We start from the raw sequence: 21,323 nt of genomic DNA, 5'->3' as shown, positions 1-21,323 counted from the left end.
AAATATAGTGTTTCCAAATCATCCTGGGAAGAAGATAAGAACATACATAGGCCAGAGAGACACACATGTCTGAAGGACTTAACTGAAACTTGTGAGAAATAGCTTAAGGCCCATGGTCAGGCAAAGCTATTTGGGTCTGCACTGAAAAGCATGCTGAGATCATGCAGGGGAGGGAAGGTACATAGTAGGGTCAGGGGAGGCCATAGCCAGGTCTTGGTTTCTGTACTGGTTCTGTCTTGCTGACCATAAGACCAGGCACTCAGCCTTTTTAAAAATGTAGTTTCCTCTTTGGTAAAACAGAGATTAGATCAGGTGATTACCAAGTCTCTTCCATCTCTAAAATGCCACGGTTTTAGTGTTAAAACGTGGGTTAAATTTGCAAGGAGTTTTTCCTAGTGAAAGAAGCATTATGTAAGATATCCAACCATCAACACATGTGAGAGTGCTTTACTGAGCACTGGACAGAACATTAGAGTTTAAACATGCATCAACAGCCCAACATGCTGGGCTGAAGAATGAAAAATGGGTAGTTCATAGACAGATAATTGTTATTGTTTTCTTATTCTTCACAAAACATGTATAATCCTTGGTAATCATTTGTTTAAGTTATATAAATTACTGTCAACTTTGAAACCCAGTTTGTCATCTTCGTCTGTAATTTATACCAGACTATATAAATGACATGATGTCTTAGATCTAATAAGACATTTATCTTCATGAAGGAGGCCACTGCAATCCTGAGTGACAGCTTACTTACCCTTATCACAGTTAACTCAACATTGAGTCCTTAATTTCTCCCAATGATTTGAAATCTGATGGACTCACCTGAAGCCAACAGAAACTTGTTCAGAAATCTACCATGCTCATGAAAGTATGTGTTTTACAGTAGGAATTTGTTCTTTGACCCTCAAAACACAGACATGGAAACCAGTTTTGTGTTCCACAGTGTGTACTCTAAACACATGGATATAACTTCTGTTAGGGTTGACAGGAGTCATGTGCCTTTATTAAAGAAAAATATACCTGCACGCAACAAAGTTGAAAGCAAATGTCTGAAGAATAAAAAGAAAATGAGATAAATGCTTGTTTGAATGTATGTATGTTTATTTACATAATCATATATGGAGAGGGACTATCTGAGTCACTTTCATTATCTTCATATAATAGAATAAAAAGGAACTAACAACTCTAAATATGTTCATATAGTTTGTGTAACTTAAGAAAAATACACATGAAGAAAGTAATGGGCTTGACCCGGTCAGTGAGAAGGAAGCAAATGGCTTGCTGTTTTTAGGCCATTAACTCTTTCAACCTACCAGGCTACCAATGACTGAGCCTGCAATAGGTTTCTAACATTCCAAGTAAAGCAGCCATAAAACACACGCATTTTCCTCCAAAGCTGTCAGCAGTATTCAGCCTAAGGTTTACTTGATCAGAGAGGTCACTTACTACTAATCACCGCACCATTAATTCACATGCCTCTGTAAACATTGTAAGAAGTAGTTTATTTATTCTCTGAAACAATATAATTTATACAGTAAAATCAGGCCTTATACACAACTCATAGCAATGGGGTCTCAAACTGGCTTGTGAACAAACATTTTTTATCCTCATTGAATATAAAGTCTATCAGGGGTGCTATGAGTAGACTAAGATGGCAAAACTAGCTTAATTAGCAGAAGTTCTAGGGATAGGATTTCAGCTCAACAAGAGGAAACCTTTTAAAATAATTAGACCTCTTTATAAGTATCTAAAACATGACCTTGACAATGTAAAACAAAACAGGGAAAAATGGATAAATCTACAACTATAATTGGAAATTTTAACACAAGCCTTCCAGCAGATAAAAGGAAAGCTAGGATACAGAAGATCTGAAGAACATTATTTACAAGTATAGAAATAGTTAAGAATGTATTCAATGAATACTTCAAGATGCACATAGCACACAAGCATAAACTATTACTAGGCGACAAAAGAAGTCTCAATAAAGTCTAAAGAATATAAATAGTATATATTATGTTTTTAGGCTCTTATGTAATAAAATTAGAAAAATAAAAATTAAAAAATTAAAAAAGCAGATTTAAAAATCCCTAGAAACTAAAACAAAACAAATCAAAACAAAAACGCTTCTAAATAACACATAGGTTAAAAAGGATATCAAAAGAAATTACAAAATACTTAGAATGGAATTATGAATTATAATGAAATTAGTACATATCAAATTTTGCACGATGCAGTTAATGCAGTTTTTAGAGGATAATTACCTTTGAACACGTTTATTTTTAAATAAACATTATATTTGGTGAAATAAAAGCAATAAGAGAATGATACATAAAGCCCATAAGAGTAGGTGTTTCAGAAGTCAAACAACCAGCTAATCAGAGGTCTTCAAAAAGCAGCAGCTTTGGAATCTACTGGAATCCTACCCCCACCCACTACCTCCCATAGGTTAGGCATGTCATCCTTGGCCAATTCATTTAATTTCTTTATCTGTAAAATGGGGATAACAGTTTCTTCCTCTCTGAGCTCGTTTGAGAATTAAATGAGATAATCCATGAAAAGCACTTAGTACAGCATAGTAAGTGCTCAATAAATTGTTCCTGTTACTAGATGACCATCATCTTTTCCAGCTCTCAGATTCTAAGATTCTAATTTTGGTACAAAGAAACTTAAGACAAGCATGAACTCCAGCCACAAAAATCTAATCAATAAATTAAACTTTCATTTTAATTTCACAATAATAAAAGTTTTGTTTAAAATATATTCTTTTTTCCCTTAGAGAAGATATTAAAATAATTTCTTATTCCTGTTTTTATTATTATAGAAATAAAACACACAATGATCAACAAAAGCTAGTCTGTTATTCATAATATTAAATCCAAAACTGACTTCTATTTCAGAACCAAGTTGAAAGCAGAGAAATGGTTTTTTTGTTTTTTGTTTTTTTGTGTGTGGTACGCGGGCCTCTCACTGTTGTGGCCTCTCCCATTGCGGAGCACAGGCTCCAGACGCGCAGGCTCAGCGGCCATGGCTCACGGGCCTAGCCGCTCCGCAGCATGTGGGATCTTCCCGGACCGGGGCACGAATCCGTGTCCCCTGCATCGGCTTGCGGACTCGCAACCACTGCGCCACCACGGAAGCCCAAGAAATGTTTTTAAAAAGTGCTAAAAATAAAGCCATAAAAAACTGATTCTCTTTATTTTCAAAATATTCTATGTTTTTTAATGTATCTTTCAGAAAAGGCATGGAGTTGAAAATGGCCACTACTGGTACATTAACAGGCCTAAAATTTCTTTTAAATCAAGTAGCATTTAATAAATTGGTCAATAAAGGCTCTTCACTTATTACAGGTCTTTACTTTTCCAATTCAATTTTTCATTTTGCTGGAGAATAAGAACGTTTTCTAACCTTTAAACATCCCGATGTAAAAATAAATTATAAAAACATTCTTTCTCACTTCTTCCCAGACATACCTGCCTAATACCATTCATTACCTTTTCTTTAGTTAGAATGTAATAATATATGATACATAATACAATATTATAGATTTTAGGTTTCTTCCCTTATAAAATAATTTTATTTTTTCCTTTTCTTCGAGAAGGAGTTACTATACCCTTTTATAGAACAATCATTTTCCCTAACCCATCTTTAAAAAAATGTATGTACATGGGGTTCTTCATAATACTAATGAAATTAATTTATAGACACATTAAAATATATTGTACATTTTGGACAATGAAAGCAATCAGATCTTGAGCTTCATAGTTGGCTGGCTTTTGTATAGTTATTGAATGTTTCATACTAAATTTTTTCCTTCAATATGGTAGAAACAATGCCTTCCTAAGTCTATAAATCTAAATATTATTACTTGTTAGCAAGTTTTCACTCCTGATGATGGGGTTATGCTCTTATTTGTAGGTGTCTCTCCACAGGCTATAGCCTGACATTCTCAGACTGAGCACTTACTAAGGAAGCGGAGAAGGAATTGTGATTAGGTAGCAACATGCTCTCATTTTTATGCATGGTTTAGCCTATAACCTTGGTTTTTAATTTATGCAGTGCACCTGGCCAGGTTTCTATATTCTTCTAGAGCTCTTTGTAGTTTTCACAAAAGCATGACCCAAACACGATATGTACCATAGTTACTGCTTCTCCTCACTGGAGTTATGGGCAAATGGGTCAGACTGTGTGTCCTTGCATTGTCGTTCGTTTAGGACACTGCTCTGGCTAGAGGTGGAAAGCAACAAAGCTGAAATATTTTAACAGTGACCTTTCATTTTTCTAATAAAAATAAAAATTCCAAAAGTCTAAAATAATGTCACTACAAAGAAAATTTTAGAAAAATCTTTTCTTCCTAAAGGATCACCCTAGCGGTCTCATCAGCAAGTGAAGACACTGACTTTATATTTGTCCATTTGTCAACTTGTTAATAGTGTGTTTTCCCAATGAGACAGACAGCTCCATGAAGGCAGGGACTGTGTTTGACTTTTTACTGCCTATTTCACTAACAGCTTAGCACAGTGCCTTGCTATTGCCTTATAATCTCTAAATAAATTTTTGTTAAAATAATGAATAAATAGCATATCAAGTATTACTGTTCTCTGTAATGGTGCAATCTAGTTAAATAGGATATAAAGTTTACTTAAAATTTTAACATCTTTATAAGCTTCTCTTTAATTTCACAGGAAATGTACATATCTTTATTTTTCAAGGGAAGGAAACAAACATTTATTGTGCCCACTATGCATCAGGCACTCAGGCACTGTGCTAGATTCAATGCTTTGCAGCAACTCATATTTAAACATTATCTCATCATCCTACAGTCAAATTTTTAACACAAACAAGTCTATTCCTACCTCTACCACTGACAGTGTCACTTTGGGAATTCTGTTAACTTGTATGCACAGAACTGAAAATAAAAATCTATTAAGTAAAATTTTACTATTATTAATACTATTGGGGAACTATTATGGAACAAAGTTTCCACTGTGGAATTTTCCAGGTAATAAGTTTACCTCTTTCAACACTAATTACTTTCTTTAATTTCAACTATTTTTAATGAAAATATTTTAAACATACTATGTGTATCTATACAGTATGAACCAAAATATCTGGAATATGAATCCATCTTTTTTGATAACTCAGATAAGGATAGTCGTAAGGATAGCAGAGTGGTTATGAGCAGAGGTTCTAGAACAAGACTGTGTAGACATAAATCCTGGTAATACTACTTACTAGCTATTCAATCTTAGATAAGTTAACTTCCCTAGGTCTCAGTTTCCTTATCTGTAAATTGAGGGTAATTCTAATACCTACCTCTTAGGGCTGTTCTGAGGATTAAATGATGATAAATGCAAAGTACTTAGAACACAAATGCAAGGCATATAGTAAGTGCTCAATAAAGGCTAGCTAAAAGTTTTACCTTATTAAGGTGCTGAGCTCTTAGGAGAGAGTTCTGGGCCATTTCTCTCTCCAGTACAATATGGCCCCAGGCAACTATGTTTTTTTAGTTCTTATATAAATTTTGTGGGAATTCCCTGGTGGTCCAGTGGTTAGAACTCCACACTTTCACTGTCGAGGGTTCAGGTTCGATCCCTGGTCAGGGAACTAAGATCCCACAAGCCATGCGGTAAGGCCAAAAAAAAAAAAAAAAAAAGTTTTATTTATAGATTTTGTTTTCTATAACAAATTTTAATTGTTTTCGTGTTTCTTTCCTCAATGTTATTTGTTAATTGATGGCTTTACAGTACTTTTTCTTCTAATTGGATGCTTCACTCTACTGTGTGGGCTGAGAAATCAAAACATTGTAATGGTTAGACATTTATAAGAAGAGGAATCCCCAGTGAGGGCCTCAGGGGCTTTCCCCGGAGTAAGGTACATAAACGTTAACCTGGGACTCAGGAACATCTATTTTCACTTAGAGGTCTTTCTGGCTTACTTATTGTGTTCTCAGCTCTGTTTGGGAAAGTTGGAAATACCAAATAAGTGACCTATGCATTAATGAGGTACTATTGTTCTAATTCTGTCAAGCATTAGTTTGATCAAAAACAAATGAAAGGTTGATTTTTTAAAATGTTTTGCACTGTTAATTTTCTATAATTATTAATCAGTTACCAGTGTAATTATTAAGCTTTCAATCCAAACAATGTTTTTACCTGAACCAATATACAGATCTCACATTAAGGCCCAATTTCTAAAACTTGGGTATTACTAATTGTGCTAGTACACAAAGCTCAAGCAAAATACACTGTTTCTGTGTGACTGAATCCATAGTTCTCATTTGGTGGTTATCAATTCAATGAAAGGGAGAAAATATGAGTCACTGAAAGGGCCAAATGAAATAAGAATTAGTGATAAATTAAAAAGAGAAGGGAAGGTAGGGATTATGAACACTTGGAAAATGCCAAAGTCAGAGGGAAATTTGGAAGAAAAATAAATAGAAAGATCACAGACTAATAAAGAAAAATAAGGACTAATTTACCAACTTTACTCCGAATCCCTAAGTGAATAATAAGCTTTCAATTTAATACTCAGTTTAGTAGCACTTCTACCCCCCCCCACACACACTGCAAAGGTATAAGAGAGACTTTGATAAGATAACCATGCGTATCAGTGATGATCAAACCTTCTGGTCAAGCGGCCAGATGCCAGAAGAGGCACTGTGAACCTCCCACCCCTGGAATAGCTGAGCCTGAGCCAGAAACTGGCAGGCACCACGCCAAAACTTTTACATTCATGTATCTTAAAAAGTCATATATATTTTCATTCCACTCTGTTACATACCAATGTGTTTTTAATATAATGTTTATAAGGGTTGAATTATTTAACTCTTCCCATTCCCAAATCTTCAAATAAAATTGATGCACCAGGAAGATTTGCATTATGGTTCTTGTGGCTTTCCCTTCCCCTTGAGCAACACCAATAAGGTCAGAGGTATGTGAAAGCATGGGCAAAAATGATATCTTATTATAATATGATAAGCTCAAGGGTCTCAAATAATCCACAATAAATCAATAATCTAATAATCATTAAATGAAAGCTCTAATTCTCATGAAACTCAGTGAAGCTAAAAAATCTGAAAGAATGGTAAACTGGGCTCTGCAATCTTAAAGTGCCCTCTTAGCTTTTCAGCTACAGTTCTTATAGAAAGATCAATAATGATGTTTCCCTGCTCCAATATGGAATTAGTGTTTCCCTAAGTACATTAACTTCAGAACTATTGAATTACCTAGGAGGATCAGCACCATAATGAAACAAATAATTGTTCTTTCTGAACTAGTGTTTACCAATACAGAGAAACTTCCGAAGGCTGCTGGATTGAAAATGACCAAAGGCAAAGACCCCAGGACAAAAAGTATAAAAGTATGGTCATCCTAAAGCCAGAAGGATGACACTCACCCTTATCCGGATAATCTGACAAAAAAGGTGCATCTGATGTGAGAGAAGGACCATGAGTTCCACTGTGATTATCATCCGAGCTGTCCTGTCCAAGGTAATTTTCAGCTTCGTCTCCTCCTGAGGGACAAAAAAAAGAAACAAGGTCATGCTTTTGACATCTTTATAAAAGTCTTTGTAGATTCCTTCTGGTATTCACCAAAAAATATGTATATTTTACTTGATGGATGTGGCCACTATCCATTAACACAAGAGAAACATAAGTAAATTCAAGAACCAACCTACCTGGATGGGAAATTTTCCATTCGACTAACTAGAACTTAGAAACTGTTAGCTTAAAATGAGGAGAACTTTTGCCACAGAAAGAAACTTCTCCATCACACTTAAAATGAAAACATAGCTATATAAATATCCCATTAATTACAACCTTTACCCTGAATGCCTCTATTTCCAAATGAAACAGAATAAATTACATAAAGGGATAAATTTCTATACATAATATGATGTAGCAAGGTCAATATTCTTTACTTCTCTGAAAAATAAGAGAAGTAATATTAGAGAGAAGCTGGACTATTCCAATTTAAATCGCTACTTGTTTTGCAATCTTAAGGAAGTTCTCTTTATAATTCTAGTTTACAGCCTATGCAACCAACCTCATAGGAATTCTAAAAGCCCTATGAAGGTAATATTTGTTCTGTAAAATGGCTTCGATGAAAGGCAATATATATACAATACTGAGTTATGCAATTAAAACAATGCTAATCTCTTTTGGGTGTTTTCAACATACACTGGATTATATTTTGTAGAAGTGGCCCATGCTATTATGATACTTTAAAAGGTTTAGAAGGAAGATATGAGCTCATTCAGAAACCAGAAGAAAAGGCTCTGCACTGCAAATGGCTTTCCTTAAAATCCCCCAAACAGAGGTACAGTCTGCTGATAAAAGGACACCAACAGTTGCTTGGTTCATTTCACAAACTTGAAAAGAGGATTTTGAACTGAATTTAATATTATCTCAAATACTAATTTCCAAAGGAAATCTCCAGTGCTAATCTCAGTAAACACTGTAGGGTTTTGGCCCTGGCTTTCAACTAGGGAGCATTGAAACCAAACAACCTACATAGAATCTGTATTGCCTCACTTTAAAGGTTTATTTCCTACAATTAAACTAGAAGGATAGGGAGTATATAAAATGATTAAAAGCGAGTCACTGTAGCCTTCTCTTTCCATAAATTAGATGATCATATCTAGACTCTTCTGCATTCGCTCAATGGTAGGTAGATGTCCATAACTGAGTTGACCACCTGCAGATATAGGACTTTAAAAATAAACCATGGAGTTTATTGTGGAGAATAAAAGTAAAACTTTAAAAACAAACAACCTCACACAACAGTCACTGGTTGGAACCAAAAGAAATGCTCTACTTTACTATTACTTGATCAGGACACAAAGCTTATAGTTCTGCTAAAGTACCACTGTGAAATTTCTATTATAAGCAGAAAAATTCCAAAATACTGAAAGGAGGGTTAACATACTCAAATTTCTTTTTAAAACATCTTTATTGGAGTATAATTGCTTCACAATGGTGTGTTAGCTTCTGCTGTATAACAAAGTGAATCAGCTATACGTATATATATATCCCCATATCTCTTCCCTCTTGCGTCTCTCTCCCCTGCTCCCTATCCCACTTAACACCACTGCAAATCTACTGAAATTATATTATCAAGACAATCTAAATGGACTGCCTGGCAGGTAACCTGAAAGTGAGCTGTGAGGTTAAAGGAATTTAAAATTTCTGAGCCAAACCAAAATCCATTTTAAAAAAAGCAGTAGTTTGGGTTGCCAAGCAAAATTAAACATTTGTAGGATATACTGAGCATTATTTATCAGCTATCACTTTAAACTCAAAGTTTTCTGCATGCTTCAAAAATTTGACAAATTTACTCTTACATATTTTAGCTGTCCAGGCTTTTTTTTTAAAGCAAATAAGGAGGGGCTTTGTTTTATTGTGTTGTTATTGTTGTTGTTTAATGAACTTTTAAATTTTCAAATAGTTTTAGATTTATTATAAGTATTGCAAAGACAGTACAAAGAGTTCCTATATACTGTTCAACCAGTTTCCCCAATGTTAACTTCTTACATAACTAGCGTATACTTGTCAAAACCAAGAAATTAGCATTGGTACATTGCTGTTAACTAAACTACAGACTTTACTTGGATTTCACCAGTTTTTCTACTAGTGTCCTTTTTCTGTCCCAGGATCCAATCCAGTTACATTTAGGGCTTCCATTTTTAAAGTCTTATCCAAAATACCTGCCATCTGATTTACTAACATCAGATGGAAAAGTCACTTCCATGTGATTCCTATGGTATCTAAATATAGTTACCTAAGGTGGGCTTTTGACAGCTACCTCTGTGCTAAATGCAAGACCATGACTCCGTAAAGTATACAACAAAGGTATCCAACTCAATGCGGCAAAAACAGAGCCTAGGTCAGTACTAAAAATGGTTGCAAAGGGGGAAACATTTAAAAATATGTTTTACATCCAAGTGTAATTAGTTCCTGATGATGGAATGTTGCTGTGTTTTCAGTGTCTTATCAAGTGGCCCAACTCCCTTGGGCACCCACAGAAAAAAAGCTTGTGACACTGTATAAATAGACACTCCCGTGTAATTAAAATGATTACAGCTACTCAAGATGCATGGGTGAAAAATTTTATGGAAGAACCAGCAATTACTGTGGTCATTTTGGATTTGTTGAAGTTTAGAACATCATTTTTCCTTAAAACATAATCGCAAGTGATCTCTGGTTTCATCTACAGCTCTTATAATCGCAGTTCCAAGTGGCCACAACCACAGTCCAATGGGATCAGACATAAATGATCACAAAATATGGTGACAGACATTTCCACTCAGCAGTTCTACAATTAGGGCTTAGAATTCCATCTGCTCTGAGTGGCTTTCTCACAAGCAAGACCCCTTCCACTAGAGACACACTTTCCCATTGCAACTTGCTCAGAATCAATATATTTCTATACAGATATATATCCTAACACACAATATCTCCATTAATCACATCCACTATCTCCAGTCCCTTCCTTTTGTATTTCTAAAGAAGATCTGGAGGAACTACATCAAGGGTTCACCTGCTATTAGCTGATCGTTTGCTCCTCTATCCTAAGTGTCATAAGAATTGGGTGCTAGATACACCCCTTAGTATATTCAGTGGCAGATTCTCCATTGAATATCATGCTGAGGGACCTATAAGGGGATAATTTCTCTACTGTTCTTTCCTTAGAGTCCAACTCAATTTCATTCATGCTCCATAGAGTGATAAGTGGGAATTTCTGAGGGTTGGAGCAGAAAGATAAAGCAGCTTTGTGTCAGGTGTAAGGTAATTATTTGCTAGGGTTTCTGTGCTATTTGTTTTTATTCTCTGTGTTTTCATTAACAGCTAATGAGTTTTCTCCCTTAATTCTGAAACAATAGCTTAGCCACTAGAAGTTGGCTTTTTCTGCCATGGATTCAACCAGCTGTTGCTGCTTCATAAACTTTCTGGAGAAGTGAATTAAACTGCTAAAAACTTTCATTTCCTAATTCAATTCCAAACAAAACTGGGGGGAAAATGAACCATGATGATGTTCCCCTTGTAACTATTTTGACTCACAGGAAACCCATCTGATTCTGAACTTGCAGGTACTATTTAGGGACAAAAACAGGCCATAATGATGATTTTACTTAGAAATGAGAAACACGTGAAAAAAAGACAGAAAGCAGTTTAAGCATAAAAAATAACATAAGAATAACAAATAGATAAAACATATAAATATATGTTTGCTTATTCAATATGTAAAGGATCAATGTGTTTTTTGATGTTAGTATGAAGTCATCAACACTTACTTTTCTTCTAATTAATTATAAGCTATATTGTAAACACTTTATTCGCATCTACAACCAACTGTTTATACGGCATGGTTGAAAATTTTCTAGGGTTTGCTATTACTTCACCAAGTTATCTTTGGATAATATAAGGAAATTTAAATTAATGTAAAATTGTCTGCTTTTGTTTTTATTGCTGCCATTAGGAGGGAACACATGACTTCTGACTCTATTTAATATTTAAGAACCCATGAGACACAAAGCTCCTTCTTTAAACTAATGAATCCTAAATAAAATGCTATAAATAAAGGTCCCTGATCCAAATCCAGTTAGTTTTCATGCTTGGTAGCATTAATATTGCCAGATTTTCATGGACCAATTTCCTAGTAGTGCAGTTTCCAAAGCTGAACTAAGGTAAGATTAGTAAAACTGCAGCTTATTATTCCTTATTATAACCATTCATCTAAGTTATTGAATATAACACCAATCTAAGAAATATATTGAGTACATATGTGAAATGTTATTCACATGTAAACACAGTATGGAGCACACTTGTAACACCAAAGCTAAAGTTCTGTCAACACTTCCTTTATAAATTAGATACCATTTTGCACATACTCATGCATTAGAAAATGTATGGCGTTTCCCACAGAACATGTTAGAGGCTTCACCGATTTCTAAATATCCATTTGGATTTGCGTGGTTAGTTCTTGTGATTAATCCATGTATAGTGAAGGTCTCAAATTCTTCTCTGTTCTAGACAGTCTGACTTCTTGCCCATCTTTTTTTTGGTCTCCTACACTTAGCCATAACTCAATGTATAAATATTCTTTTTTTTTTTCCCCCAAGGCCCTGGCAGTGAGTATAATAGTACTGAATGTCATTAAGTCTACAGAACAAATGATGGGCCAGGTAAAGAAAGTTTCCATTTATCATTCTTCTAAAAAGTTGCTCTAAATAGATCTTGAATGTACAAGAAATAAGTTGAACTTATGACTCAGTTTTTTAGCATAGGATACTTTTTACTAATTGTATAATCACGCAAAGAGTAACAAACTTCTTAAGAACCTTTATGGATCTCATTTGCAGAGACAGCACAGTCTAAATGATAAATGAAATCAAATTGATTGGATGCTTAGAGCACAATCACTACAACACCTGTGAATTCAACAACAAAAAGGGAAGCATAGTTTAATAATATTTCCAAAATGAACTACATCTGTCAGTGGTGAGTCGGACAGGAAAATGCCCAGGGGAGCCAATGGAGTAACGCTGTCACTGTTTGCAGATGACATGATACTATATATAGAGAATCCTAAGGATGCTACCAGAAAACTACTAGAGCTAATCAATGAATTTGGTAAAGTAGCAGGATACAAAATTAATGCACAGAAATCTCTGGCATTCTTATACACTAATGATGAAAAATCTGAGAGTGAAATTAAGAAAACACTCCCATTTACCATTGCAACAAAAAGAATAAAATATCTAGGAATAAACCTACCTAAGGAGACAAAAGACTTGTATGCAGAAAACTATAAGACACTGATGAAAGAAATTAAAGATGATACAAATAGGTGGAGAAACATACCATGTTCTTGGATTGGAAGAATCAACATTGTGAAAATGACTCTACTACCCAAAGCAATCTACAGATTCAATGCAATCCCTATCAAATTACCACTGGCATTTTTTACAGAACTAGAACAAAAAATTTCACAATTTGTATGGAAACACAAAAGACCCCGAATAGCCAAAGCAATCTTGAGAACGAAAAATGGAGCTGGAGTAATCAGGTTCCCTGACTTCAGACTATACTACAAGGCTACAGTAATCAAGACAGTATGGTACTGGCACAAAAACAGAAATATAGATCAATGGAACAGGATAGAAAGCCCAGAGATAAACCCACACACATATGGTCACCTTATCTTTGATAAAGGAGGGAAGGATATACAATGGAGAAAAGACAGCCTCTTCAATAAGTGGGGATGGGAAAACTGGACAGCTACATGTAAAAGTATGAAATTAGAACACTCCCTAACACCACACACAAAAATAAACTCAAAATGGGTTAAAGACCTAAATGTAAGGCCAGACACTATCAAACTCTTAGAGGAAAACATAGGCAGAACACTCTATGACATAAATCACAGCAAGATCCTTTTTGACCCATCTCCTAGCGAAATGGAAATAAAAACAAAAATAAACAAATGGGACCTAATGAAACTTAAAAGCTTTTGCACAGCAAAGGATACCATAAACAAGACCAAAAGACGACCCTCAGAATGGGAGAAAATATTTGCAAATGAAGCAACTGACAAAGGATTAATCTCCAAAATTTATAAGCAACTCATGCAGTTCAATAACAAAAAAACAAACAACCCAATCCAAAAATGGGCAGAAGAACTAAATAGACATTTCTCCAAAGAAGATATACAGATTGCCAACAAACACATGAAAGAATGCTCAACATCATTAATCATTAGAGAAATGCAAATCAAAACTACAATGAGATATCATCTCACACCGGTCAGATTGGCCATCATCAAAAACTCTAGAAACAATAAATGCTGGAGAGGGTGTGGAGAAAAGGGAACCCTCTTGCACTGTTGGTGGGAATGTAAATTGATACAGCCACTATGGAGAACAGTATGGGGGTTCCTTAAAAAACTAAAAATAGAACTACCATACGACCCAGCAATCCCACTGCTGGGCATATACCCTGAGAAAACCATAATTCAAAAAGAGTCATGTACCAAAATGTTCATTGCAGCTCTATTTACGATAGCCAGGACATGGAAGCAACCTAAGTGTCCATCAACAGATGAATGGATAAAGAAGATGTGGCACATATATACAATGGAATATTACTCAGCCATAAAAAGAAATGAAACTGAGTTATTTGTAATGAGGTGTATAGACCTGGAGTCTGTCATACAGAGTGAACTAAGAAGGAGAAAAACAAATACCGTATGCTAACACATATATATGGACTCTAAGAAAAAAAAATGTCATGAAGAGATTAGTGGTAGGATGGGAATAAAACACAGACCTACTAGAGCATGGACTTGAGGATATGGGGAGGGGGAGTGATGAAGTGAGAGAGTGGCAGGGACATATATACACTACCAAATGTAAATTAGATAGCTAGTGGGAAGCTGCCGCATAACACAGGGAGATCACCTCTGTGCTTTGTGACCACCTAGAGGGGTGGGATAGGGAGGGTGGAAGAGAGGGTGATGCAAGAGGGAAGAGATATGGGAACATATGTATATGTATAACTGATTCACTTTGTTGTAAAGGAAAAACTAACACACTATTGTAAAAGTTATACTCCAATAAAGATGTTTTAAAAAAAGAAATAGTTTGAATTGGTTTGAGCGTGAAAATAAAACATTAAGAAAAAAAAAAAATCATTTATGATGCAGTTTTTCATTTTGACCAGTAGGGTGGGCTGCAGTGTGTAGCATCACCCTAGTTCCTCAAAAAAAAAAAAAAAAAGGTAGCCACTGTGTGAACCCCCTGCTCCTTCCCCTCCCCTCCCCGGGAAAATCCTGAGATTTTTAACCCTTCTTAAGTTTCACATAAAGGCATAACTCCTGGACATTAACAAACTGGAGGGCTGACAGCAACAAATATAAGCCAGATAATTGTATATGTGACAACGCAAACTTCATAAAGCAAATTACAGCATGTCAGCCATTATTCCGGCTTTACAGTAACACATTCCATTTACCACTGTTATTGTTCAACTGCTACTAAAATGGCACCTGCTGAGTTAGAATATTTTCAATAGTAATATGATTTTGACAGAATTCAAAACATGTAAACCTAGGTATTTGGTAGTATGTAGATAAATACACTGTAAAATGAATGCATTTATTATATGGCAACCAGGCAACCTTAACCTGGAATTATTAGTTCATCTTTCTGCTTTCCACTGTATTCTAAGTGTTTAAGTCTTACTCTGAAGCTATTCAGCTGAATTTTCAACATGTTTTGACTTACAGGAGAAAGCAGTTATAGGAATAATAAAAATATAATAGCTTACTAAGCTCTTACTGGTTATAGGCTTTAGGTCAAGACCTTTTATGTACTATCTCATTTAATCCTCAAAATAATCCTGTGATATATTATTAATTATATATTATTAACCCAAAGTTGCAGATAAAGAAATTGAGACACAGAGATTAAACAACTTACCCGAAGTCATACAAGTGACTCATAAGTGGCAGTGCCAGGATTTGACACCACCTTGTCTGATTGCTAAGCTCTTGTTCTAATCTACGGAGCTGTACAGTCTCCAAATCTGCATGCTTTATAAATGACAAACATTACTCAAAGGCAAAGCATACTGAGTGACAGCCAATGACTTGAATTTATAGCATGTGCTATTAATTAGTATTTTTTATTTCAGTAAGGTAATGAACTATAATCAAAAGTATAAATTATTATAAGTAGTAGGAATACTGTAGTCACATTAGGCATGGAACTAATAGAGAAAGTCAAATGTGGTCAGTGATTTGGTCAAGAAGGAGCTGGTCCAATTCATAGGTTCATATGTACTGTAGTAGCACTGTTGCAGTGATTTTTTAAAAATACCACTTTTTAGCACGAATCTCAGGCTAACAAAATCTAACACAACACTTTGGGTTTAGTCAGATCAATATGTTGAATTTTTTTCCAGCACCTTCTGTGTGATTTTATTGGCTCCTGGGTATTTTGAAGCTGCTTCATAGAAAGTGAGCCAACATGTTCTGCACCCAAATATAGCTCTGACCTGGCCTAGTTGTCGAATGCATTTCCTTTCTGGCACCATCATGCTTAAGTCTCACAGTAGGAAAATGCTTCAAAAATATGTAATTAGCCAGGAATGTAGCAATTTTATTACTATTGGTTTATCTTTCTCTTCCACTATTTTCCTTTTTCCCAAATAACAAACTGTAGTAGACCTTAGCACCCACTTCCTGTCCTGATGCATACTAGGATCTATCATATCCCAATCAGCTTATATTACTTCTTCTTGGGAGAAACTATAAGCCCAGTTGGATTCCAGTATCTTCGGCTAAAGAAGAATGGGATGACATGATCTACAGGCTACAGGTAGATATAAGAAAAGTTTTTACAAAAGACCAAGAAGTAAAAGTAAAACAACATATAATAAAGAGTGGATTATGGGTAAGATAAGCAGGCCTGAAAATGTGAAACAGCTTTTAACATACTGAAGAAAAAGTGGTTTTTCTTTGTGAGTAATATAGACCTCCAATACCACTAAAGCTGGAATGGCAAAGGGTGACAAGATTTGGCCTCCCCGTGCCCCCCCACCCCAATAGGAACTCCTGTTCACGTATGAAAACAACACGTGTGTAACGACAACATCAACAACCAAAACCTCTCACCATCAACAGTTCTGTTCAATGTTGGTCCCTTTTGGAACAGAAGTTTTACATGGAAAAGTATCTCCTTATATTTAAAATTTATTTTTCCTTCTTTATTGGGGTACCACTAACAAGGAAACTACACTAATCTTAAGGAAAGTAAGTGGTATCACTTTGTAAGTTTAGGAAAATACCTTTTAGAGATGAACTATGATCAAGAACTTTCTAAGCTGGCAAGTGTGTGTTAAGATTGGTTCTTCCACTCTTTGCCTCACGAGAGTTAGCAGTGATTGGAATCTTTATTTGACACATCATATAAATCCCCCTGTACATAACTTAACAGTTCCTTTACTGTTTTAGTAGGACAGAGCCCAGTAAACAATAACTATTAAACAAGTTTCCAAGAGAAGTATGTGTTGATGGGAAGCACAGTGAAATGCTTTATAGTAGAATTGGGCTTAACCATCACCTTCTTAAATCTCCAAATATCAAACAAATTCACTGGGTTTCAAGTCCAAGGGCTTATTCACAAAGAGTTTTAAGCAGAAACCCCCCAAAATTTTGTATTCAAATTAACCAGACATTTCTCTCAATACTTTGTGTCCAACACATGAAAATTCATTAGAGGCACAATTCTTGAGGTAAATTAATTCTTATGCCAAGATTCTATGTTCAGGAACTGTGCTCTTTACCTGATTCTTTGTATTGGTCCAGGAATAATTCTATCTAAAAGAGTTTATAAATTTTTTTCCTCAACAAAAGTTTCCAGCCTAATCGAATAAACTTAAAGCAGTCATTAATTTATCAATTACTTTATTTTCTTTGCCATCTACATAATGCCAAGAGTCAGAAGTTCTATGAACTTTTAATTAGAACATATGGAAAAAAGAAAGACTAAGATAGGGCAAAAAAGGTATTCTTTATCATCACCACGGGTATTATATGATGTTATTTTATTATTTATTTTAAAATTCACTGATAAGTGCTAAGTTAACTCAACACACCTGTATACTACTGGTTCCCAAACACAAAACAACAGGGAATGCTGCTATTTTATATCATCATCAGGATCTTGCCTATAAATTCATATATTAAAAATAAATAAGAAGGAAAAAGCATGAATGGGTATAAACTACCAAATTATGAATATACTGAAAAAAAGCTACAGTGTTAAATCAAGTTTTTTTGGTATGCTTCTTTTTCGTCCCGGTTTTATTGATATGTAATTAACATATTTTATTCGTTTTAGATGTACAGCATAGTGATTTAATACATGTATATATTGAGAAAAAATGTTTGGATTTTCTATATCCTTTAATGAATTGAAAATATATTAAGAGAAAAGACTCCCCCCTCCAAGACTGTAAGTTTAGTCAACATCCATTACCTCACATAGCTACAATTTTTTTCTTATGATGAGAACTTTTTTTTTTTCGCGGTACGCAGGCCTCTCACTGTTGTGGCCTCTCCCGTTGCGGAGCACAGGCTCCGGACGCGCAGGCTCAGCGGCCATGGCTCACGGGCCCAGCCGCTCCACGGCACGTGGGATCCTCCTGCACCGGGGCACGAACCCGTGTCCCCTGAATCGGCAGGCGGACTCTCAACCACTGCGCCACCAGGGAAGCCCGGGAAGCCCTAAAACTTTTAAGATCTACTCTCTTAGCAACTTTCAAATACACAATACAATATTGTTAACTATAGTAAGCTTTATTAAATAAAAAAGTTAAGTATGCCCAAAGCAAAAATTTCAAACATTGTAAGAAGGCATGTAATGAAAGCTCATCTTCCCTCCCTTCTCTTGGTTCTTCTCTCCAGAAGCAACCATTGTTATGTTTCTTGGGTATTCTATGAATTTTCTATCTAAATGTAATAAGTACCTGTGAGGTTAGTATGTCTTTTTTTTAAACAAATGGTAGCATCTGTCCTGTTCTGTATCCTGCTTTTCCTCCTAATTATTTATCTTGGAGGTTGCTTCATATCAGCACAAATAGATTTATCTCGCTTTTATTTTAACTAACTTTTAGCCAAAAAATAATAATTCATGCACATGGTGAAAATTCAAATAGTACCAAAAGATATAAATAATGAAGATTCTCTCTGTACTCACACTGATACCCCCCTCAACAGGACTACCACTGTTAGATTCATGTATATCCTTCCAAAAATAGCCTACACACACACAAAAAAGCAAGCACACGTACATGCATATGTGTGTGTGTGTGCGCATGCACACACACACACACACACACACACACAGAGTACACTGTCCAAATTGCCCTCTTCATTTAACAATATGCCCTAGAGAGATCTCCATGATACACATATATATTCCTTTAATCTCTATGCAGCACTCCATTAAATGCATGTAACGTACTTTTTTTAACTAGTCCCATACTGCTGAACATTTAGGCCGTTTGGAGTCTTTGCTATTCCAAACAATGCTACAAATGAACATCCTTGTGTATAATATATTGTGTAGGGAATACAGAAGGCAGCAGCATATGATTCAAATGATTTCTTCTTTTGCCTGCATGAAAGTCAGCTCTTTTTCTTATGTCTCAAGATCTTATATCCTAGGATAGGACATTTACAAAGGACATAAAAATCTTAGAAAATTTTAATGTTAAAAAGAAAAAAAATGAGTCCTTTTATTTTAAAAAAAAACTCTCTTTGACAGTAGTTGCCAAACAGTGCATTAATTTAAAAATGCATCATTGCATTATTCCACTCTTAAAAAAACCCAACCAGTAGATGTATAGGAAGTAAAATATTTGAAAAGGTATCAAAGTCAGTAATTAATTTCAAAAACAATGTGTGTATATGTCCACCTTCTACAGATTAATTTGTATAAAATGTAGCAAATAAAGAAAGGGGGAAAAAGGTCCAAAGGAAGTCAAGTCATAAAAGCAGCTGTCAAGATTGTTGATGCTAAAAGTTTGGGCTAAAGCCAAAGGCAGGAACATTCGTCCTGTGTACATTTCCCCCTATTAAATCCCCCAAAGACATGGAAAACATTCTGGAAGGTTTCTTTTTAAAAAGTAGTATAGGTTAGGATATTCTAGGTTCATAACCAACACTTGTGTTTATAAAATATTAGCATTCCAGGAATAGTGATAGAAAGATACTTAACAGTAAATTACAAATATTGTAAATTCAAACTTTTTCTTACATTTGCAAACACGTCATAAATTTTGGCTATGTTTCTTTGTGTAAATCCTACTTATGACTGTGCTAAAACCTTTTGGCATGAAGGCAAAGAGTATTTTCATAAATAAAACAGTAAAATCACTGTACACTCCATTAATTCAAAAACACTTCTCTTCAACTTCAAAGGGAAACCTTTCTATCCTTTTTTTAGTGCTAAGATGGTGTTTCTTTGCTGCTTTAATGGCTTGCTTCTTGTAGTTGTCATAACTACATGCTCCAAGTATGTGATAGTAAGAGACGAGAAGGTGACATCTATGCTTCGATTCAACATGTCTCAGACATTACAGAGCAATAAGCTCATAAATCTAACCTCCAAAGTGCCTACTAATAAAAAGTCTGCACACATCCTTTAAATGCAAAATCTCACAAATATATCCATGGTGAGTTAAATGGCCCTACACCAGGATTAAGCTGGAATGGATGCATTTTATGGAAAGATATGTGAAATATATATTACCCAAGTTCCACACATGGATTTACTTGCATAGTCCTACTTTGAAACATAAACATAATACTTGCTACCACTTCAGTAAGTGCCTACCAAGTGGCAAGCACTCCTCATGAGTTCATCATCTCATTAAAATTCATTACAACTCACAATAAGTGCGAAGTAGATATTATTAGCAAGATTTTATAGATGAGAAGGTTATGTAACTTGTCATAGCTCACAAAGCTTGTTAGTAGAAAAGCTAGGATTCGAATTCAGGTCTGATTTCAAAGCTCATGCTCTTTCCTTCACAAAACACTAAACTTGAAAAAAACTTTTTTAAAAATTGGTGTATAGTTGCTTTACAATGTTGTGTTAGTTTCTGTTGTCCAGCGAAGTGAATCAGCTATATGTATACATATATCCCCTCTTTTTCGGATTTCCTTCCCATTTAGGTCACCACAAAGCAATAAGTAGAGTTCCCTGTGCTATACAGCAGGTTCTCATTAGTTACCTATTTTGTACGTATTAGTGTATATATGTCAATTCCAATCTCCCAGTTCATCCCACTCCCCCTTTCCCCCCCTTGGTGTCCATATGTTTCTTGTCTATGTCTGTGTCTCTATTTCTGCCTTGCAAACAGGTTCATCTGTATCATTTTTTAAGATTCTACATAATGTGTTGAAACAAAAACTTAAAAAAAAACCCCTCACTATTCTATGTATTTAGTGTCCAAGATACATAAAGTATCTTATGCATTAATGTACCAGGTTTCATAATAGAAACAAAAGAATGTTACATTTTAAAATTATCTCAACCTAGATTTTTCTTTTATCTTTGCATTATGGTGAATTTTAAAAATGTACAAAAGTAGGAAAAACAGTGTAATAAACCCCCATGTACACATTATCCAGCTTCAACAAGAGTTAATTTATGATCCATTTCATTTCGTCTAAACCCCCACTCCATTTATTTCTTCCTCTCCCATATTATTTTGAATAATACATCAGACATCTATTACTTTATCTTTAAAT

General features: G+C 35.0%; 1 protein-coding gene across 1 annotated transcript in view; it reads right to left on the bottom strand.

Annotated features, from left to right (window-relative positions):
• The window catches only part of SKAP1 (src kinase associated phosphoprotein 1), a 267,412-nt gene that overhangs the window by 191,521 nt on the left and 54,568 nt on the right, over positions 1-21,323 (bottom strand). The window contains exon 4 of the mRNA XM_067022143.1: positions 7,399-7,515. Within this exon, the coding sequence (XP_066878244.1) occupies positions 7,399-7,515 (117 nt within the window). The remainder of the gene's footprint in view (positions 1-7,398; positions 7,516-21,323) is intronic.

The sequence above is a fragment of the Kogia breviceps genome, chromosome 19 (genome assembly GCF_026419965.1).
Source record: "Kogia breviceps isolate mKogBre1 chromosome 19, mKogBre1 haplotype 1, whole genome shotgun sequence".
NCBI classification, from domain to species: domain Eukaryota; kingdom Metazoa; phylum Chordata; class Mammalia; order Artiodactyla; family Physeteridae; genus Kogia; species Kogia breviceps.
This window is presented reverse-complemented; position numbering and strand designations above follow the sequence as displayed.